The 23,221-nt window shown below is 44.2% G+C and overlaps 2 protein-coding genes and 1 pseudogene across 2 annotated transcripts in view; 1 reads left to right on the top strand and 2 right to left on the bottom strand.

Moving 5' to 3' along the window:
* The window catches only part of ADAMTSL1 (ADAMTS like 1), a 718,478-nt gene that overhangs the window by 52,602 nt on the left and 642,655 nt on the right, over positions 1 to 23,221 (bottom strand). The window lies entirely within an intron of this gene.
* The window catches only part of DENND4C (DENN domain containing 4C), an 84,247-nt gene that overhangs the window by 35,125 nt on the left and 25,901 nt on the right, over positions 1 to 23,221 (bottom strand). The window contains exons 4-10 of the mRNA XM_028712948.2: positions 22,414 to 22,483; positions 19,894 to 20,063; positions 18,542 to 18,783; positions 11,963 to 12,029; positions 10,625 to 10,683; positions 9,243 to 9,387; positions 5,703 to 5,878 (exon numbers count right to left, since the gene is read on the bottom strand). Coding sequence (XP_028568781.2) covers positions 5,703 to 5,878; positions 9,243 to 9,387; positions 10,625 to 10,683; positions 11,963 to 12,029; positions 18,542 to 18,783; positions 19,894 to 20,063; positions 22,414 to 22,483 — 929 coding nt within the window. The remainder of the gene's footprint in view (positions 1 to 5,702; positions 5,879 to 9,242; positions 9,388 to 10,624; positions 10,684 to 11,962; positions 12,030 to 18,541; positions 18,784 to 19,893; positions 20,064 to 22,413; positions 22,484 to 23,221) is intronic.
* LOC144326000 (actin-related protein 2/3 complex subunit 5-like protein pseudogene) lies at positions 6,491 to 8,672 on the top strand (annotated as a pseudogene).

Below are 23,221 nucleotides of genomic sequence, written 5' to 3'. Positions count from 1 at the left end.
AATCACTATGCTGTTATTTCTCTGAGATTAAGGCCGGTGTCAGAAAGAAGTGTGTGGTTTTTTGCAGACTGGGAACAGACTGTCAATCAAAAATAAATAATTTATTTGATCCAGGAGTGGGGAACTTTTGGTCCTCCAGACGTTGCTGGACTGCAACTCCCAACATGCCATACTACTGGCCATTCTGGTAGGACTGATGGGAGTTGGAGTCTATTTGCATCTGGAAGGGAGGGGAAATAATTGCTGGAATCTGTTGTGTCCATCAGCATGCCATCATTTCACACAAAACCTACGCTATGCATGCAAATGTGGGAACCGCTCCTTTATACACAAGATCAAGGGCAGGATCTAAATAATTAGTGTTTGTGAAACACGCACAGCTGCAGTATAGAGCTTCACAGTTTCTCTGCTGCTTAAAATGAAGCCTGTGTCTTCTGCAAGGGAAGTTACATCAAGAATGCAGAAATATAATTCTGGCTGTGTGCAGCTCATTAACATATGCACATAATCCTTTTTGGGATTGTGACCAAGACTGGGATTGGGCATCAGCGAGTACCTGACTGGCAAAAATAAACTCAGCTTTTTATATTCCTTCTGGTGCTTGAGAGGAAGTTTTGGAACATTTAGGAGAAATAAAACTGCACCTCAGAAAACAAAAGAAAACCACAGTGCATGACATTTAAAAAAGGGGATACGGGATTTGTGGATTAATACTTAATGTCATGTGTTACCATTGCTAAGGCCAACAGTTAAATGTAGAGGTGTATTCAGATATAGAGGCTAGATTATTCACAGCTGGATTCAGTTCTTAAAATGGGTGAGATGGAGAGAAAACACTACAAGAATGATATCAGGGCTGTTAGAAGAATACTTGCTTCTCCTGGACACAAATATGCATTTAGGGGAACCCTGCAATTAAACAGCAGGCAGTCTTCAGCAGCAACAAAAACTAATATGAGAAAATATGACCTAACGACCCGCCCAATATCTGCACACGAACAGCTTCTCATTGTCACTTCTGTTAATAGACTCTGAAAGCAACTGAAGTCAGACAATGAAGAGGGCCGTCTGATGAATGAAAGCTATTCAACATTTTTCTGGCACTCAGTAATGCCTCCATCACTATGGTATAGTTGGTAGCACCAGAGACACACACAAGACCTGCTTATCTGTGACTAGTGTGACTTATCTGTGACAGCGCTTTGCTTTTCTGAGAAGTGCTATTCTTCCTTTTCCTCAACGCAAGGTCATCTTGGCAACTGTTCCTGGGTAATTTTGCGGTGACCAATGTAAGATCTGGATGCTTCTTTACATAATACTTTGTGTTTTAGTTAATGTCACCTAGCTCCAATTAACATTAAGCTATTTGTTTGGCAACCGACTTGATCCTTGCTGCAAAAATGATCAAGAAGTGGGCCACAGGTAGTTTAAATGCTTTATTTTAACTGTGTTTTAAAAGGTGCAAATAACAGTTTTGCAATCTCAACAATTTATCTGTAATTTGGATAAGTGTTTTCCCTGAAGGCATGGATATGTATTTTTCTAGAAAGAGCTAATGTTTCACGGGCAAGTGTCAAACTTAACATTTATTGCAAACTGTGGGGAAAAGGTTTTCTAGCAAATTACCTGTGACCAACATAACATGTGACATGCAGAGTTGGCTATACTGACTGGAAAAATCAGAAATCAGGAGGATCAAAACTTCAATAGAGAATGGAACAAAAAGGTTGTATTTAAAAGAACACTGTAAACACTTGAACTCTTTGGCAGGTTTTGAATAACCCTTGAAATGTTACAAAGATATTTTGGAGAACTCTAATTCGGATGAACTATAATATGCAGTTGATTAAGATATTTAAAGGACCCTCAGAGGGGAGGAGGGAGGTCCTAAGATTCGGAAAAATCTTGTTTTATCTTTAATATTTTAAAAAATTGTTAATTGTGTGATTTATTTTATAAAACCAATAAAAATATTTTTTTTAAAAAATGTGAAAATTCATTGATAGACACCCAAAAATAAAAGCTTTCAAAGAAAGACCCAAGCCCATGTGGGAAGTTGTAACGCTCGCAAGAATTTACACCTGGCTATGGTAACAGCCTAATGATTTGTTTCTTTCTAACCCAGGATATATACCATTTGGAGGGAAGACAACTGTCACAGGAAGTTCCCCTTTTTAAAAAGGGGATTTCATATTAATGAATATCATATTGCATCACTTGGCTACTATCTGTTTTACTTTCCAGTCTCAAGCCCAACAATAACTGACCCCAGTGGTCATTTCCGCTTCTGCACTTTATTTTAGTACCGGGGTCGGCAAACTTTTCCGCTAGTGGGCAGGATCAGCCGTGCACAGGAGTGCGCACCTCCATGTGCATGCGCACACGCCCGTCACTCTTTCCCCGCTGGCTTTCAGAGCCATGGCGGGGGAGGAGGAGGCGTCTGCAGCTTCCTATTGGCTGCAAGAGCTTCCTGCAGCCAATAGGAAGCCAGGGCTGCGTCCCAGAAGTCAGTCCCCGTGCAGAGCAACCGGCGCAGCGCGCCAGTTTAGCTTCACGTGGGGATTGACCGAGCGGGCAGCAAGGGCTGGGGGCCAGTTTAACGACCCCCTCGGGCCATATCCGGCCCATGGACTGTAGTTTGCCGATCCCTGTTTTAGTAGAAGAAGAAGAGTTTGGATTTGATATCCCGCTTTATCACTACCCGAAGGAGTCTCAAAGTGGCTAACATTCTTCTTTCCCTTCCTCCCCCAGAACAAACACCCTGTGAGGTGAGTGGGGCTGAGAGACTTCAGAGAAGTGTGACTGGCCCAAGGTCACCCAGCAGCTGCATGTGGAGAAGCAGGGAAACGAACCTGGTTCACCAGATTACGAGTCTATTGCTCTTAACAACTACACCACACCGGCTCCCTACAATCGCATTAGGACTTTCTTCCCGGTGTTGGTGGTGTTAATTTTAAATTATGTTGCGGCTCATTTGCACTTTGTGTTCAGAACTGACTTTGACCTTTTGCAGGATTGCACTGTTCCCTGACGCAAGGCAAGAGACCTTCACGTCCTTGGGGGGGGGGATTTTGTCTCTCTAGGTCAGGTGTGTGGAAATTCCAGCCCATGAACCAATCTTGGCCCGCCGGACTTCCCCATGAGGCCATTTCTGAGCATGTATCCTATACTATATTTTAACAGAACTCCAGATATGAGAGTCGTTCACAGGTTCCCCAGTATAAAATTGTGGACTAACAGGTTTATCATTGTGTTTGAGAAGCAGTTTAGGTCTTCTGCTTCCGATGACTTCCTGCCCTGGAAAAAAAAAGGTGTTGTTTTGGGACTACCAGGCAAGCTGTATAAGAAGATCCCTGTTGGACCAGGCCAAGGGCAAGACTGCTCTAGATCAGTCTCATCACGTCAAGCCATGGTTCAGTGTCAGATATAAAGCAGCCCATTGATTTGTAGTAAAAGTAGCACTAACTGTAATGTGGCTTTATCGTTTTGAACACAGGTCTTGCACCAGATCAAGCGCACAGTCACAGGCAAATACATGCAACCAGAGGCTGCCACTCTTGCTCCCATTACTCTCAAATCCTGCGTACCCCAACCCCCCAATCTGTTACCAAGCTCCCTCCCTTTACATCTGGCCCAAACAGCCATCCTCTCACTGCTCCTTCAGCCCCCATCCCAGCCTACCTGCTAAAGCCCCCACTCTGTTTCGCCAAACCCCATCCCCTCAGTTTGCTCAGAACTCCCCCCATCCCCTTGCAACTCACTCCAATCCAAAGACCACCTGGTGGCTGCCCCAGTGGTCTCCCTTCCACTACCCCCCAAAAAACCGACCCGGAGAAGAAATTGTGAGGAGGCATACACTACCCTCCCGAGTGCTGTTAGAACTACATTAGAGCAAACAGTTACCGTATTTTTCACTCCATAAGACACACTTTTTTCCTCCTAAAACGTAAGGGGAAATGTTTGTGCGTCTTATGGAGCAAATGTGTGGTCGATCGCTGGCTCCCTTGCCGGCCCCTTGCCCAGGCCTCCATTGTTGAATGTTCTGCAGATGGAGGCTGTTTGTTTCCCCAGCGACATGGGACTGGCTGTTTAGATTATCTGTCTGGAAACTGTAGAAACAGCTCCCTTTCCTTTCCTAAAGAAGCTGCAGAACTGTGAGTTGAACCCCATAAAAACAGGATTTTTTTTCCCTTTGCAAAGTAAGCGTATTTTTCGCTCTACAAGACAAACTTTTCCCCTCCTAAAAAGTAAAGAGAAATGTCTGTGTGTCTTATGAAGCGAATGCAAGCTGCGCAGCTATCGCTGAGGCCAGAACAACAAGAGGGATTGCTGCGCAGCAACCCCTCTTGCTGTTCTGGCTTCAGGGGTAGCCGTGCAAAGCCTCTTCAACAACATTTGATTCAGAATATTCTTTCCCCTTGTTTTCCTCCTCTAAAAACTAGGTATGTCTTATGGTCAGGTGTATCTTATAGAGCGAAAAATACAGTAAGTCCGGGATCAAGAGCAGTTTGCATGAAGCCACACACAGATGGGCCTCTGAGGCTCCCTTCAAAAACTCCTCTTAAAAATGAAGCGCAGCTCACTCCCTCAACACCATTCACCAAACTACTCCCAAAATTCAGGAAAAGGCATCTAGAGCTACAGTTGGGGCAGCAGGGAGCAGATGGAAACCAAAAAGCAAACAGAACGGCCTAGTATTCAACTCAAATGACTTACAGGAATCTAACAGACTTTGGATCTACCGTATTTTTTGCACCATAACACTCACTTTTTTCCTCCTAGAAAGTAAGGGGAAATGTCTGTGCGTGTTATGGAGCGAATGCCTACGGATGGCGGGGAGATCTGCTGCAGTCGTGAGCAGAGGATCCATGGTTCCCCTTCCTTCCCTCCTCTGTGGCTCGCTTTGAAACAGCAAAGCGGGAAAAGAGCCGCTGAGTGGGGAGGAGAGAGGGACAGAGAGCCTGCTTGCTTTAAAGGAGCAAAGCGGGAGAGGAGAGGAGCCGTTTACACGAGTCCAGAGCTGTTTTTTTCAGCAAGCCGGGGAGGAGGGAGAGAAGCAGAGCCTTTAAAGGAGCAAAGCGGGAGAGGAGAGGAGCCTTCTCCTCTTATACCCCTCTTATGCATTATTAACAGCATCCTTCTCCACCCACCCCACACGTGTTCCTTGTCCCTTGAGTGCGTGGTTTCCCTTAAAACGTGGTTACAAAGCACGGATCCACATGGATCCTCAGGATTTTTGCACTGGGTCACCCCAAATTCACCATCAGATCACATAGCATATCCATGGCTACAGCTTGCACCAAAAAAATCAGGCACCCACTGTTGCCTGGGGCCGCAGTGGTGCAAAAACGTGGTTACAAAGCATGGATCCACATGGATCCTCAGGATTTTTGCACTGGGCTACCCCAAACTCACCGTCAGATCACATGTCTGTGGACACAGCATGAACCACAAAGATCATACATCCACTGTTTCGTTTAGATTTTTTTTTCTTGTTTTCCTCCTCTAAAAACTATTTACGTGTTATGGTCGGGTGCGTGTTATAGAGCGAAAAATACGGTATTTTAAGGCCAATTCACTGGATTGAATGGATAAAATAAATACATTCAAATTCACATTAATGCCTTAAAACACAGAGAGACATACATACACAAAAAAAACAGAGGATATAAACAAAAACTGGGTGAAAAACAACCACTTACATGTACACCATGTTTGTATCTAAGTCAATGCAAACCACATCTTGTGGAGGGTCATACAGATCAAAGTATCGGGAGTCAACTCCAACTATGAATGGGACGGGAGCACTGAGCACCGTTGCCAGAGACAAAGGACAGAGGGGGATGTAGGGACACTGCCACTGAAATGGGAAAATCATCTGAAGGAAAAACGAAAACGAAACCCATGTATTAAAACATAAATAAAAAGTGATGTAGCGTCAAGTCATTCTCGTAACACAGACTATCGCAGCAAGAACTGCAGCAGCAACGTTATAGAATAGCAAACTCAAAACTGTATATAAGAGATCCAAATTTGTTGATTTAATAATTGCCAGTGCTCCTGAAAGTCCAATAAACAGAAAATTTAGCTTCACGGCAGGTCTGGGTGTATAGACAAAACAGTTAACAAACATCAAGTATCAACAAATGCACAAAAACAGTCAAGAAGCAATTTTGGCATGTATTTGGCAGAATAATTGTGATGATGATGATGATGATGATGATGATGATGATAATAAAATAATAATAATAATAATAATAATAATAATAATAATAATAATAATAATAATAATATAGCTCAAATAACATCATATCGCTCAAATAACAGAAGCATTTTCCCCTTTCAAATTCCTGTGATTTCTTCATGGATAGGAAGAGCATTTTAGAAGTAATTCACCATTCACTTTGAGCTGAAGAAAGTAAGAAATAAGATGGTTTGGCCAAGATGCACAATTCACAGGACGAATAAAAGAAATATTAGAGCTACAGACATGCAAAGGTAGAGGGTGGGAAAATGAAGAGAAAATCAGACATGGCTATCTCTTCTTACAGTTTCTTAAAAGTAGAGAATGCATTTTTAAAGCATTAAAATCTTTTAAAGATAAGGGACCATGTGTCATTAACTTTGCTTAGAGTATAAACGGAGAGATACTGTGAAAACTGCGTTTGATTTTTTAAAAAAACAGTGAATATATAACTTCCTCTTTCAAGGCATATGATAGTCACTGTTTTTTAAAAAACAGTGACTATCATATGCCTTGAAAGAGGAAGTTATATATTCCCCTTTCCAAAGCACACTGGGATAAAGAAGAATTTGGAGCCCTAAGAGTTCAACTGCATTCTTCATTTCTCTTACCTCGGTGAAACTAACAACCCAGAACCAAAAAAATGATACTAGGTTTTATCCTTCAAGATCACTAGACACCATGCAAGCTAAAAAATATGTCATGTTTCATTTAATTTATTTTTAATTGCTCTTAAAAACAACATTTCCAAGGGTGTAATCCAACTGGTGTTCCTTCTGCTGTTATTTCACTTGAGGCACACATCAACAGAAGAGGAAGGGAGGCGATTTTTGCCTATTCCCTTCCCATCTCCCACAGACCCTCCAGACCAGTTGTGGGGGGATAGGCAAAAACTGCCTCCCTTCTGTCACCAGACAGCTCCATTTAATCAAAAGCTGATGTGTTCATGGAAAGGCACCAGTTGGATACATCTGTGGTATTCTACCAGTCTAAAGACTTGTTTCAAAACAATTGCCACCAACATTTTAAAAAATGAACCAACAGATTGCAAGGTTCCGGATTATGGATTCAGGACTACCTAAGCTCTCCCAATTTTGCAAATATAAAAAAGCACAATCTGCAATTGTTCAGATGCTTAAACATTCCTTAACAGCAAAAAGCTGTAAAATCACTTAAGACTACTCTAGTATAAAATTCTTCCCCTCTAGGTAACTGAAGCTGAACAATCTACTTCTCCAACTGTCCCTGAGCTGTCCCCATACAAGTAGTAAAAATTACTACTGTCTAGGACTTTGCATTTCCCCCCCAGAAGTAGGTTGATCTCTTTAATTGTCATGGGGAGGCAAACTAAGGCCCGGGGGCCGGATCCGGCCTAATCGCCTTCTAAATCTGGCCCGCAGCTTCCGCCGCCTCGACATCGATCAGTTCGACGAGAACCGCTTCGTGGAAGAGCCCGACGGCGCCGATGCGGGGAGCGGGGCCGGCGCGGCGGAGGCGGAGGGAGGAGCCGGCCCGGAGGTGGAGGCGGCGCTGCGGCAAGGTGATATGCTCAGAGCTTTCCATGCGGCTTTACAGAATTCTCCTGTCAACACAAAGAACCATGCAGCAAAGGAGCGGGCCCAGGAAGTGGTGCTGAAGGTTCTGACCTCCTTTAGAGGCAGCGAGATTGAGCAGGCTGTGAACTCCTTAGACAGCAACGGTATTGACTTGTTAATGAAGTACATTTATAAAGGATTTGAAAAGCCAACAGAAAATAGCAGTGCAATACTACTCCAGTGGCATGAAAAGGCATTAGCAGTAGGTGGCCTAGGTTCCATAGTCAGAGTCCTGACTGCACGAAAAACTGTTTAAAAGACTTTATGTTCTCTGGAATTGACACCAAGAAAACTGTTGGAGTCAGGAAGAAGTACTGGCTACACCGATACTTTGGTCCACTCTTCTAGGAACCACAATCTACTGAAATACTGTGTGTGTATGTGGCAGGCGGGGGTGTCCCTCCTTCCTCTCTTGGAACAGTGTCCTTTAACAGAGGTGGTGGTGGTGGGGCAGTTTTATGTATTCTTGTTTTCTGACTATCAAGGCAGGAGCTGGGAGGGGAGTCTGTGTTGTGAAGGGAAGTGGGGGCAGCCCATTTGTGTGCAAGCACCTGCTTCCAGAACAGCTACTGCTCTAGCCAAGTGTGTGTGGGTGAGTGAGACATTAATTTAAATTTAACAATTATTTGGGATTTTGGGATGGGGTGGGGTGGGGAGCTGTTATGTCAGATGCAAAATGAGAATACCTTGTTTTGGGGGTTGGAAAAGGGTTTTATTATGCAAGAGAGCTTTTTGTACATAGTTGAGACTAGGTGGGCTGAGTATGAAGTTGGTTTCATGTAAAGTGCCTGCTGCTCTTTCAAAATAAAGTTCTTGGATGGTTAAAAAAAAAAAAAAAAAAAAAAAAAATAAATCTGGCCCGCAAACGGTCCGGGAATCAGCGTGTTTTTACATGAGTAGAATGTGTCCTTTTATTTAAAATGCATCTCTGGGTTATTTGTGGGGCATAGGAATTCGTCGTCCCCCCCAAAAAAAAATAGTCCGGCCCCCCACAAGGTCTGAGGGACAGTGGACCGGCCCCCTGCTGAAAAGGTTTGCTGACCCCTGTATTAGATGGTCAGTGCTACATTAGTTCTGAAAACAGTAGAAAGAAAGAAAGAAAGAAAGAAAGAAAGAAAGAAAGAAAGAAAGAAAGAAAGAAAGGAAGGAAGGAAGGAAGGAAGGAAGAACAGAGGGAGAGAGGGAGAGAAAGAAAGAACAGAGGGAGAGAGGGAGAGAGGGACAGAGGGAGAGATTAATTCACAAAGCTGGTTAACTTTTAAAACCTTGTACGAGTCAGCAAAATGAAACATGAAAATGTGAGGCCAGCAATAGAATAGGCTGCCTACTGAAATTAAAGGGCTGCTCCAAAGTCTGCAGAAATACTGTTATTTCAGCTTTAAAGGAGAACACGGCATACTTACAGCTGCCACTGCTTCCGCAACTCCAGTCAGCACAGCTGGTCGGAGAGAGTGCAGCAGGATCTTGCCCTCCAGCAGCACAAAGAGGAGTAAAGTGGCACAGTTTTCTGGTCCAAGATTCATGAGCAGAGTGCTGAAGTTGGCTCCACTAGAATGCGATCAGAAGATTCAGAAGCGCAACATTCGTTATTCGTCATTATAACAGCTACCAACAGAACGCATCATGCTGGACAGCAACGCAAGTCAGTTCTGTCCTTTCCCAGGGCAAGTCTCTGGTTGTGCTGTGGCAGCTCAGGTTATACCCTATGTGAGGCAAGGATGTACTGCCATCTAGACCAATTCCGCCCATCCCCACCCCAAATCACCCTACTACACCGGACAGTGGAAGCTTTCGTTAAAAGCACAACAGGATTGTATAGTGGAGGTTAGGGCCAGGCAATATCTGGTTTTCAACTTTCTGACATATCGCCAGCTAAACATTGTGGTACACCGCTATACCACAATATCTGAAATAAGGAGGGAGCTATGTAGGGGCATTGGCTGGCTTCACGGTTTTCCCCACATGATTTTTGCATAACACACAAACACACACATCACAATTTGCGATATATTGCCAGGTCAAAACTGCTATCACGATATGGACTTCAAACTGGTTTGGGGCAATATATCAATATATCAACCCTAGTAAGAGGCTGTCCACTGGTAAAGGGGGAAATAATTTCCCAGTACAGTGGTACCTAGGTTTTCAAACATAATTTGTTCCGGAAGACTGTTTGAGTTCTGATACGTTCAAAAACAGAAAACTCAATAGCTGACAGCTAGGCCTCAGGATCTTGCACTCAGCGGAAGCTGCGTGGCATGTTCGACTTCCCAGGCGTGTTTGAAAACCAAAGCATTTACTTCCAGGTTTACGCATTCAAAAACCGAGATACCACGGTAGTGTGGGCCACTGTTGTTTACCGTGAGGGAAGCAGGAGCGAAGCACAGCAAGGCGGTCATCTCGCTTTATTGGCCGAGGGAGCCGAAGTACAGCTTCCGGATCATGTGGCCAGCATGACTAAGCCGCTTCTGGCGAACCAGAGCAGCGCACGGAAACACTGTTTACCTTCCTGCTGGAGCAGTACCTATTTATCTACTTGCACTTTGATGTGCTTTCGAACTGCTAGGTTGGCAGGAGCAGGGACCAAGCAACGGGAGCTGACCCCATCTCAGGGATTCAAACCACTGACCTTCTGATTGGCAAGTCCTAGGCTCTGTGGTTTAACCCACAGCACCACCCACGTCCCATGATGCACATATAGAAAGTTAATAAATAGATAAATACGCATACACACACAGTATCTTCAAACACTTGTTTGCTTTTCAGAGTTATCAACTATCGTTACCTGAGTGGCAAGGGCGTAGCAACCGGCTGCGACAGTATTAACGTATCATGCGCAGAGAGCTGCAAAACGACAAATGCACAAATATTAGTGAGCCGACAGAAAACTCATGTAAGTGTTCTAATCAACCATGTGTGAGGCATGTGCGTCACATGGTATTGTAGGATCGGGAAGACCCTGGGAGGCGTCCAACACACTTGCTGTGGCAGCAGAAGGAGGACCTTTGATAGCAGAACAGAAATTCTCCTCCTTTTCCTCTCTCTGTGTGCTCTCTAAATACTTTTTCGGGTTCCCCCAACCCTCCAGAGCCGGTTGGGGAGGGTGCAGAGCAAGAATGGCAAGAATAAAATGGGAAAGTCACGTTGTACAAATTGAAAAGCCTTGCGCTAATGGATTAAGTCTATTATATACTGTCCCCTGTTCGCTATATCATTTACACCTCAGGCTGCTTATTGAGATTCACTTTTGTGGATAGCTCAGTTGGTTAGAGCGAGGTGCTGATAGTGCCAAGGTTGTATGTTCGATCCAGTGCTGAATTTACGTATAAGCTAAACAAGCTGTAGCTTAGGGCCCCACTCTCTTGGGGTCCAAAAAAAAATTTAAAGGGAAAAAACCTGGGTGTACATTTCCAAAATATAAGATAAAAAACAAATACAGTGGTACCTCTGGATACGAACGGGATCCGTTCCGGAGCCCCGTTCGCATCCTGAAGCAAACGCAACCTGCGTCTGCTCATGGCGCGATTCGCCACTTCCGCGCATGCGCGTGACGTCATTTTGACTGTCTGCGCATGCGTGAGTGGTGAAACCCGGAAATAACGTGTTCCGTTACTTCCAGGTTGCCGTGGAGTGCAACCCGAAAGTGCTTAACCTGAAACAACTTCAACCCGAGGTATGACTGTAAAATAAAACCTACATACAGAGCTTAATAATTATTTCATTATTAATATACTTCTTCTTAATTGTATTTCACTATTAATACACTTCTTCTTAATTGTATTTCAGTTCAACTATTACTTTGATAAAGTACATATTTTGTTATGTGCAAATGCCTTTAGATACCTATGAGGTCCATAAATTACCATATAGCATATATTCAACAGAAAAAACAGCGACAATTTGTTGTTGACAAAGGATAGCTGGACATAAAAAGGGCCCCATTACCTTCAGGAGCTGAGGGCCTCATCAAACCTAAATCTGGCCCTGGTTCAATCCCCATACCTGACAGTCCCTTCCAACTCTATGATTCTACATAAAACAAAGCAATTCAATGTGGAAGTCCCGCTAGCACTGCAATTGTAAGCAGCATTCCTAGGGCGCTCAAAGTATTTAACTTACTTACCTGCACAAGAATTCTTGGTCTTTGGGGAGAAGGGAAAGGTATGTTGTGCATAAAGTGGGATATGTGCCTGCAAAGACAATTATAGATATTTGTCATCTCAAAACCATCAAGTCTGAATTTAAAGCACACTCACTATTTTAAAAAGGATTTAAAAAAAATCAAATGTAAACATGCCAAATGAATTTAGTAGCCATGTTTGTAGCACAACTGAAATTCCATACTGTTTTTAAATGATGCAAAGAGAAGCATTTCTTTCAAACCACTAAAGGTAAACTCACCTTTCCAGTTCAGAGGCTTATTTAAGCTGCTAAGCGTCAGCACTTAAAGAGTTAAGCACTTGCATAAATACTTAGGAAAGATCAAGAAATCCCAAAAGGGTCTTGCTAGATCAAGAGAACTTGCTTTCCTTTGGCTGAGTGCTTAGTGAAAAGAATGAGACCACTAATAATTGTTCAGTATTCAGGTAGGTAGCCATGTTGGTCTGACGCTGTTGAAATAAAAAATAAAAAATTGTCCAGTAGGTCTATAAGGTGCTACTGGACAATTTTATATTTTTATTTTATTTTTATTTCAAATTGTTGAGCATGTCACTGGGATCTGCAAGTGAAAGTCAAGTGTGGCAAGACTACTTGCTAGGAGCTTCCAAGTTCTGAAAGATGACACTCAAAGACAACAACAAGAAAGGAATCAAAAAACCATCTCAGAAGACAGTGCAGATAAAAATGACCACATGCAGGGAAATAAGCAGAAAGCAGGTATATTCAGGAAGGTATACAGAGAGAAGAGGAAAGGTGGATTTGGCAACACTTTTGCAACTATCTGTATTTTTTAATTTAAAAAAGGCACATCTGAACTCAGTTTAATAGAAATCACTAAATGTTTAGATCTCGGTTTTTTAAGATATATTTTGATGCAATAATCCTGGTCATTTTGATGTAATTATGGTACTTAAAAGGTTGCTGCTTCCTTCCTATGCTATCCTTCAAATTAAAAAATGTCCTAAAATTGACTCCATATACTCACAGCTGCATGACCCAAACAGATTGCCTATCATTGTGAGTGTGACTTGATGTTACGTAAGTTAAGAATCTCAAACAGCCTAAACCCACCCAAATATATTTTGCCGTGCTATCCTACTGTTTCTCAGTCTTTGATTGTTGCTGCCAGGGAGAGGTTTGCTGTCCTATCTAAGTATTGGCTGTCAGGATAACAATATTATTCAGCTCCTGTACCACTTAGGAATGTGAAACTGTTAATACTAAATGTCAGTAACACATCTGTCTATGTGATCCTTAAATAACCCAAACATACCCACTGGAAATTTCCTGATTTCACATTCAACGCACTATCAGTGTAACATCTATCAATATGATGGCAAATGATTCCAGGCATCTGAGTAACCAGCTAGGTCTGTAACTCTACCCAGAAAATCAAAACCTATATATTGTTCATTTGCATGCTCAGAATTATCCCTTGAAACAACACTTGAGACTAAGGTAAGAAAAGAATTTTCCTCCTTCCTTAGAACATGGATTGCAGATTTATTTTTAAGTATGTGCTTCCTGCAACAGCCATCTTCGCACCTGAAAATATTACTGCTCAAGAGTAAGCCTAAGAGCCGATTTAAGCATAGCTGGAAAATAGCTCTGATTTAATTAAGATTGGAGTATGACTTCCTTTGATCTCAAGCCCCTTAGTGCACAAGAAATTGTAAATGCAAGGTTTTTAACACCGTCTCTTTCGTTTGTTTCAGGAGAGCTGCATAGCATTCCTACTGAAACCTCTATCAGCACACACACACACACACACACACACACACACACACACACACAGAGAGAGAGAGAGAGAGAAACACACACACACACAGAGAAACACACAAACTTTCTGAATAAATCACTTCGGCAAAGTATTCTGCTGGCACATACCTCACTTTGACAAATAGTTTTTTTACCTCACTTTGACAAATAGTTTTTTATCTTTTCCTATGACCAATGTTATAACTGCGATGAATAAAATCATTCCAAAGTACCTGCAGTTGCCAGATTCTGCACTGGTGAAAGTTCTGAGATTTTAATTAAAAACAATTCAGGGTGCTTTTCTGCAGGACTTAAGAAAGGCTGTACCTGCCAGAGTCCCGACACCACAGTAATATTAAAGGCACTAAATATTTATTCTATACGTAATCAGGCAACCTTAACAAACTTGCATTTTATTTAATGATTCCTTTAATTTTTATTTATGGTTTTCCAAAATGCAAGCGTATCTTGCATACCTTGGATTCCGAAGTATTTGTATGTTACATTTTTGACAAGAAGAATAACAAGAACCTATTAGCCCACCTTGCCTCCTAGTTTCAGGTAACCAATGGAGAACCATTGTTCATTTGTCCATATTACATTATTATTTTGTACTATATCCTATTTCTTTTTTCAATTCAATAGTCATCTTAGAAGGTCAATCCATAACTATCTGATATCAGGAATCACAAGACAGAGAAACCAGTAGAACACTTCAATCTCCCAGGACATTCTATACAAGATCTCAAAGTAGCTGTCTTATTACAAAAGAATTTCAGAAATAGACTGGAAAGAGAAGTTGCTGAATTGCAACTCATTACCAAACGTAAAACCATGGAGAGACCTGGTCTGAACAGAGACATTGGATTCTTATCTCATTATACATGATGAAGCTATTTTTGGCCATCTCATCCGTTGCTCCCCCCCCCCCCATACCAATTGCAGTCGTTAACAGTCGTCAACAGGTCTACCACACCTATCAGCCAATCACCCATTCCCACCACCCTTCTGAATAATACCCCTCCCCACCCTCTCACTATATATAAAGGTCTAGTGACTTCTGTTTCAGTGTATCTGAAGAAGTGTGCATGCACACAAAAGCTCATACCAAGAACAAACTTAGTTGGTCTCTAAGGTGCTACTGGAAGGAATTTTTTTTAAAAAATATTTTGTTATCCTTGTGTAGCTAGTGCAGTGTTTCCCAACCGGTGTTCCGCGGCACAGGAGTGTGCCGTGAGACATCGGCGGGTGTGCCGCGAGATGCCTGGAGGGAGGCGGGCGAGTCGGCGGCGAGAGGCGGGGCGGCGGCGGCGAGGAGAGGCCGCGCCTCCTGCTGCTGCCTGGCGCTCCTCCTCGCAGCCGGCAGCGCTGCCTGGGCGCCTCCGCGCGACTCTGCCTCGCTGGGTTTGGTCTCCCAGCAGAGACGGGTCACACGCGCCCCTCCCTCCCTCCCTCAGCCTGCGCGGAGGGAGAGCCAGAGAGAGGCATCGCTCCTGCGCGCCGGGAGAGGGAGCAGCCGGAGCGATGCCCCTTGAAATCTTCGCCCTGCCTTCTTCTGGAGCGACGGAGAGCCTCTTAAAACTCGTCCGTCCGCTTCTCTCCCTGCCAAGAGGCGTCCAGCAAGCCGGCTTTGCCAGCGGAGCCAGCCTTGGAACAGACCCATCCGTCAAGCGGGGATTGTGCGTCCTCCTGGACAGAGTGTAAGCAACCGGGTTTAATTTGGGTTACGCGGAACTCCAGCGCTCAGGGCGGGAGTTTAGGAAATCCAATCGGGTGGCGCCGCTCTTCCTTGGGACCCCATGGGGAAACACTGGGGACCTACTTCTAAGCAAACGGGTCTACACGTCTCTCTGCCCCCCCCCTTTAACCTTTAGCTTCAAAGCCAGAGCAAACCGAGGCTAAATCCGTATTTACATAGGATAGCTTTCGTGCGTCCCTCCCGGCGTGACGCTGCGCGCTGACGTCACGGGGCGGGGCTTTAATGGTGGTGTGCCGCGAGATTTTTTTTCAGTAAACAGGTGTGCCGTTGCCCAAAAAAGTTTGGGAAACACTGAGCTAGTGGATTCTTTGAGTGGTACTGGTTGCTTATGTAATGAATAAAACAATGACAAGTATTAATAAATTTGCCTGAGTGCTTGTTTTTGTGCAGGGGTTTTTATTTATTTTATTCTTTGCAATTTTAGTCTGAGTTATCTTTTCCATTAAGGTTGTGTACGAAATCCTTTGCATCCACTGTTCCAGAGTAAGATTGTTTTCCAGTGTCAGGCTACTGTTTGGCATGCTGCCACAAACAGAAAGGCAACCAGTTCTGTAGGTTTCAAATCTGCCTGATAATTATTCTGATCTTAAAGGAAATGTATTCCCTGCACTGAGTCTGAGAGAGAGGCCACAGCTTAGTGACAGTACATAGGTTTTGCATACAAAAGGTCCCAGAATGAATCTCCATTTAAAAGGAAATAGGGAAGGATAACCTCAGGCAGCTGAGGCTGTATGCCAATCAGGTGATAATTCAGATAATTCAGACAACTTCTACCAGCTCCATGAAAATATTCAATCCCCAAACAACTGGGGGATACTAGGTTGGAGAAGGCTGGACACTAGAAAACTGGTGCCAGCGCAAGTCAGCAGCAATGGACCAGATGGGCCAAGCAAAATCAGTATCCTACCATATTTTTCGCTCTATAAGACACACCCGACCATAAGACGCACATAGTTTTTAGAGGAGGAAAACAAGAAACAAGGAAGCAAAGCAAAGCCTCTTGAGTGAAGAGGCAGGAGCACTCTGGCTGCGCTCAAGAGGCTTTGCGTGACTATCCCTGAAGCCAGGAGAGCAAGAGGGATTGGTGCGCACTGATCCCTCTTGCTCTTCTGGCTTCAGCGATAGCTGCACAGCCTGCATTCTCTCCATAAGATGCACACGCATTTCCCCTTACTTTTTAAGCTGCCACAGATTTTATATTGTCACAAACTTTTATGTAACTTTTAAATAAACCCCATTTGTTGAAAAATACTATCAGTGGTTCCGTTGTCATGCAGATATAGACAAACATGGTTATCACCCACGAGAAAGAGGGCAGAGCCTTCCTGCATCTAACTTCTCTCTCTCTGTTTCCGAGCCACCGTGTGCTCGGATTCTGCATCACTGAGCTCCTGATGAACTGTAATGGAAAGAAACTAATGGCATGAATGTTTTCCTTCCGTGCTGTTTCTAGATCAGGAGCTCATAAAACGGGTAAAGCAAGGCTGGGCGATGACTAGAGCACAAGGGGTGAAAGATGTCCTGTGAAGTTGACCAAGTGCAAGAGGAATGATGGCGAAGCCTCCATCGCACCCTCAAGGTGACACCCAATGCAGTTTGTTTGCACTGTCTGTTAACATCCCCTCCAAGGCGTGGCGTTGGGGACCCTTTCGAAACCCACTGGTGGTGGCAGTTGATAAACAGATAGCAATTCTAAATTCACTGCAGCTTCCCATCTGCAACTCATATACCATAGTTTTCCGTGTATAAGACAAGGGTTTTTTACTGTAAAATAATGTTAAAAATCGGGGGTCGTCTTATACACAGATAGTGCAGAGGGTGGGGATGGGCTACTGGTTGCAGCCATGAGCAGGAGCTTGTCAGCGGTGATTTGGTGGGTGATTGGTGGCTGCAGCAAGGGCTGCTGCGGATTGGCTATCGCTGCGGCAATTGGGCGTGCGATTGCAGGCTGCTGTTGGCAAACAGGCAGGCACTTGGTGGCTTCGGTGACGCTGGCAATTTGTAGCGTTTGTCAGACGAGTTAGTGATTTTTGGCATTCTCCCCCCTCCCATAAAGCTCAATAGCTGTTGGCCATCTCCCCCCATTTTCTTAAATTGGAGTTCCCAAAAATAGGGGTTGTCTTATACATGGGGGAGTGTTAAACACAGAAAAATATGGCACACGTTTGTGGCACTTGTAGAACTAACAGGACAGCATTTCCAGTCCAGAGAATGAAGTACTGATATTGCCATGGCTATTATGGCAAAAATAACTTAGTTGGTGGCCTGTTCTTCTGACCTTTTAACGCAAAGCTAACAGGAAACGGAAACGGCATGAGGCCACATAGCGGCAGGATTTGTTTCTTCCCTAACAGCACACCAATGCACAGCGGGACACAACAGGAGTCCCCCTCCAACTCTGCTGCTTTCACTTTGAGATCTTCAAGCATGTGAGAGTATAAAAGGTAAAGGTAAAGGGACCCCTGACCATTAGGTCCAGTCGTGGCCAACTCTGGGGTTGCGGTGCTCATCTCGCTTTATTGGCCGAGTACAGCTTCTGGGTCATGTGGCCAGCATGACTAAGCTGCTTCTGGTGAACCAGAGCAGCGCACAGAAACACCGTTTACCTTCCCGCCGGAGTGGTACCTATTTATCTACGTGCACTTTGACGTGCTTTTGAACTGCTAGGTTGGCAGGAGCTGGGACAGAGCAATGGGAGCTCACCCCGTCGAGGGGATTCGAACCAAGTTCAAGAGGTTCAGTGGTTTAGCCCACAGCGGCCCCCGTGTCCCTATAACCAGCTCCTATTTTGTGCCATCCCTATCCTACAGAAACTTCTACTCACATGCAGCACAAGAGTCAAAATAAAACCCAGATGCCTTTTCGGTGTGCAATGGCTCGGAAGTGGAAAACCACAGCAGTAATTCACAGCATGCGCCACAGCTTAGCAATAAGAATACCAGAATGAGCATCTCCGCGTAACCGTCCCTCATTTTCGCAAAAGCCATGAAAACAAGGAGCAGACTTGGAAGACTTCCTACTTACTTTTCAATGGGAAGAGGATGCGGTCCAGACACGGAAAGCTTATAAATGAACATGAGGAATTTTCGGAAGGCTTCAAAGAAAGGCCAGTGTGACAGAAGGCAGATGCACTTGTTGGAATTTATGGATTTTGAGGTAACCACTTTTCTTTCGACAGCTGTCAGGAGGCCCAGCTGCATGTGCTGCTTTTCCGACAGCAGCTCTCGCGAGTAAGGCTCGTAAAACTGGATAGCAGCACCGTACACCTATAGGAGGAGAGGGAGAGCCACGTAAATAATTACCTCCAGCAACTGGAGAAGAAGGGAGTTATCTTGAATCTCTAAACATGGAAGGAAAGGGATATTCTTCTATTCACCCACTCCCAAGATTGATAGAATACACGATTTAGGTAAAGCACAAAGTGTGATACCAACAGTGCTATAGGACCCCAAAGTGAAATCAGCAGCTAGGGCCCATTAACATTGCGAGAAGTGAAGTTACAGGGAACCAGACAGAGGGCCTTCTTGGTAGTGGCACCCGCCCTGTGGAACACCCTACCTTCTGATGTCAAGGAAATAAACAACTACAGTCATACCTCTTGTTACGTTTGCTTCAGGTTAAATCTTTTCAGGTTGCGTCCCGCGGCGACCCGGAAGTACCAGAAAGGGTTACTTCCAGGTTTCGCCGCTCGCACATGTGCAGACCCTCAAAAAGACGTCACGCGCATGTGCAGAAGTGGCAAATTGCGACCCACGCAGATGCGGGTTGCGTTCTGCTTATGTTGCGAACGGGGCTCCGTAACGGATTCCGTTCGCAACCAGAGGTACCACCCGTTCGCATCCAGAACCAAACACAACCCACGCCTGCGCGTGCCACGATTCGTCGTTTCTGCGCATGTGCGTGACGTCATTTTGACCGCCTGCACATGTGCGAGCGGCGGAACCCGGAAGTAACACTTCCGGGTCACCGCAGCGTGCAACCCGAAAATACTTATCCCAAAGCTACTTCAACCCGAGGTATGACTGTACCTGACTTTTAGAAGACATCTGAAGGCAGCCCTGTTTAGGGAAGTTTTTTTTTTAATGTTTGATGGTTTACTGTGCTTAATGCTTTTAATTTGTTTGAAGCTGCTCAGAGTGGCTGGAGCAACCCAGTCAGGTGAGCAGCATATTATTATTAACAACAACAGCAACAACACCATCACCATTTCTGGAGTAAAATATTATCTAACATGTATATTAAACCGGGATGCAATATGACAATTTCACAGGTCAAGGAACTATGCAGGTTTGGCTTCAATATGCAAATAAGAAAGGAAAACAGAAGATTCTAACTGTGACATATGAAAACAGAACGCTACGGTTCTCAAGACGTACCTTTTCTGCACTTGAGGCAGTCAGAACAAATGTTGAGAATACAGGCAGCGGGTATTTGGTTTGAGGGTCCCAGCATTCAATGGTGGCCCCCATTGGAAGACAGAAGAGAGGTACAGATTCTGATAAGGGGAATGACTCATAGTCATCTTCTGGGTATCTGAATATCAAGCCTTTCCAAAGGGAAAACAATGAGATACAAGCATGTTTCGTGTTATCTTACTCTGTATGGAGATAACAGAATATATACGTATAGAACAATGTTAAATGGCCAGGGTCATGTGTTTGAGCCTCATTCTGGGCGAAAGATTCCTGTATTGCAGGGGGTTGGAAGAGATGAGCCTCATTGTCCAACTCCACAATTCTATGATTCTCCCACATTTGAAGGACATTCATCTTAGCCAGGGATGGGGACAGAAAAATGGGACAGGGGTCCTTCCTTTTTTGCTTCACCAACTCCAGGCTGAGGGGCGGGAGGATCAAACCCCTTAGGGTTTGGAATCCAAAGTGTTGCAATTCTCCTGCTCCTCACCTGAAATGCCCTGTTTTGAAGCCTGGCAACGCCTACTGATGGAAGGAGAACCAACAGCTGGAGCTTACAGCCCACCTAAGCTGAAGCCTCTCCAGAGTCAAACCCACCAGTACCACCAGCGGTCCTTTCTGCCAGCAGAGAAGACACCATAAATCACCTTACCCCATCACCAGCGATCAGCACCAGGGAGTTAAGGGTTGCACTCACAAAGTAAGAAAAAACCTGGATAGGGCTGTATGGTATCAGGAGCAAAAACCCATGACTAATCCACATAACGTGATTGGAAAGCATGTTGCAAAACAAAATTCAAAACCATTATGGTGTGTGTTTTTTTAAACAACCACTTAGGCAGCCATGTATCATGAACTTCTGCTTCTAAGTGAAAATTTGGCTATAAGCCATAAGGGAGGCTGCATAAAAGTTCCAAACAACGATTGGATCAGCTTGGATCAAATCTATGCTTCCAGGTGTCATAAGAAAACTGCAGAGATAGCGCAGGATAGTACGCACCCCAGAAATGATATCTTTCAGCTTCTGCCTTCTGGAAGAAGGCACAGGGTTATAAAGACTAGGACTAGCCGCCTGAGAAACAGTTTCTATCCAAATGTGATTTTGGTTTTAAATGCAGTGTTAGGTAGTCTCTATGGGAGTATATTGTATTTAATTATGGGGTATCAGAGTTTTTAGGGGGTTAACCAGGCTGGGATAGCTGGGATAGCAGGCGTGTTGGTTTTTGAATGTCTGATGTAGATGTTTTCAATTTCGTTGTCCTGTATGGGACAATGACAATAAAGATTATCATATCATATCGCATCGCTTGTGCCATTCAAAATGGTTACGTTATAAATTCGCCCTAAAGGAAAAAGCCAACACCTCCACCATCAGTGCCTTTTGCTATGGCACGCTGGAACATTAAAAAACAAGCTATTGGGTTTGCCCATTTGCCTTAAGGAGTCAGAATGGTTGCACTAGCTGGACCTCTGGAACGGATGAGCAGGAAGAAGTCATGTTGCATCTGCTGGCACAGTGCTAAACTGGCCAATGATTCCATGTTGACAGGCCCGTTCACCTTACCCCATGCTTCCATGTTGTTTATTTTATAAGGAACTCTTAGGGTAAGATCAACATCTTGGGGCAGTAAACATAGTTTCCCCAGTTATTCCTGGCTGCTGCTCCTTCACGGAACTGTGAACACACTTCCAAGCTTCTCCATTCATAGTCCTTTCTGGCTTAACAAGGCCTGGATTTTTAATTCATTTATTTTGCAGATTCTGCAAAATTCGCTTTGGCTGAAAAGAAATCCAGTGGGTTAAATAGTGTTCTAAGGGACGCAGGTGGCGCTGTGGGTTAAACCACAGAGCCTAGGACTTGCCGATCAGAAGGTCGGCGGTTCGAAGCCCCGCAACGGGGTGAGCTCCCGTTGTTCGGTCCCTGCTCCTGCCAACCTAGCAGTTCAAAAGCACGTCAAAGTGCAAGTAGATAAATAGGTACCGCTCCAGCGGGAAGGTAAACGGCGTTTCCATGTGCTGCTTTGGTTCGCCAGAAGCGGCTTAGTCATGGTGGCCACATGACCCGGAAGTTGTCTGCAGACAAACGCCAGCTCCCTCGGCCTATAGAGCGAGATGAGCGCGCAACCCCAGAGTCGGTCACGACTGGACCTAATGGTCAGGGGTCCCTTTACCTTTAAATAGTGTTCTGGAGAGACGCAGGTTCAAATATTCACTTGAGGTGATGAAAGGAATAAAAGGGGGCAGGGCACAATGAGAAACCCACGTACACTGCTCTGAGTTCAGTGGAGGAACTCAAATGGCAGAATACAAAGAACAATGTATAATCAAACGTTTTTATTCAACAAAGTGGATGGTGTTTAAGGTGCAGTGGTGGAAGCTCTTTGGCATCAAGAAATCACAGCCAGCAAATTTAGTAAGCACCAAAGTAATTTAAAGTAAATTTAAATCAGTGCTAATATTATCTGGAAATAAATAACTTACCAGCTTTGTATGCAATGGAGTTCGAAGCTGGAACGGACTTCTTGTAACACAGGTATACACTGGAACCCCACTGCGAAGGCACCAAAAATTAGATCATCACCAGAATCAGTGTTTGGGAGAAAGAGAAATCACCAAACATCACGGGAGAACGCCTTGCCTTTCAAAACCCTCCCAGAGCCAATTGCATACCAAAAAAATTGTTCACGCCTGCACATATATCAGTGACCAGACTCTACTGAAGTCACCAGTTGATGCTGCAGTCAGTCTTTAGATGTAAGACCATAGTAAAAAAACCAACCTACCAGGACAGGTGAAATTAACAACAACAACAACAACAACAACAACAACAATTTATTTATTTATTTATACCCCGCCCATCTGGCTGAGTTTCCCCAGCCACTCTGGGCGGCTTCCAATTGAGTGTTAAAAACAATACAGTGGTACCTCTGGTTACGTACTTAATATTATGTTAACATAAACCATAAGTTACTTTATCAACTGACTTTCCTGTCCTCCCCTTTCATGGTTTCCATATTCACCTTTAAATGTTGCATATTTCGCCTATGCTATTCAATACATTCAATTTACCCTATTTAGAACGGCCTCCACTTATGAAAATAGACACGTAAAGTATCTCAGCATAGTGTTTTATCTCTTCCCGCTTCACTCCTGATCTGTATACAGTGGTACCTCAGGTTACATACGCTTCAGGTTAAAGACTCCACTAACCCAGAAATAGTGCCTCAGGTTAAGAACTTTGCTTCAGGATGAGAACAGAAATCGGGCTCCAGCAGCACGGCAGCAGCGG

This window comes from Podarcis muralis, chromosome 17 (assembly GCF_964188315.1).
Source record: "Podarcis muralis chromosome 17, rPodMur119.hap1.1, whole genome shotgun sequence".
NCBI lineage: Eukaryota > Metazoa > Chordata > Lepidosauria > Squamata > Lacertidae > Podarcis > Podarcis muralis.
The sequence above is the reverse complement of the archived record's forward strand: the minus strand, read 5'-3'. Positions and strand labels throughout refer to the sequence as shown.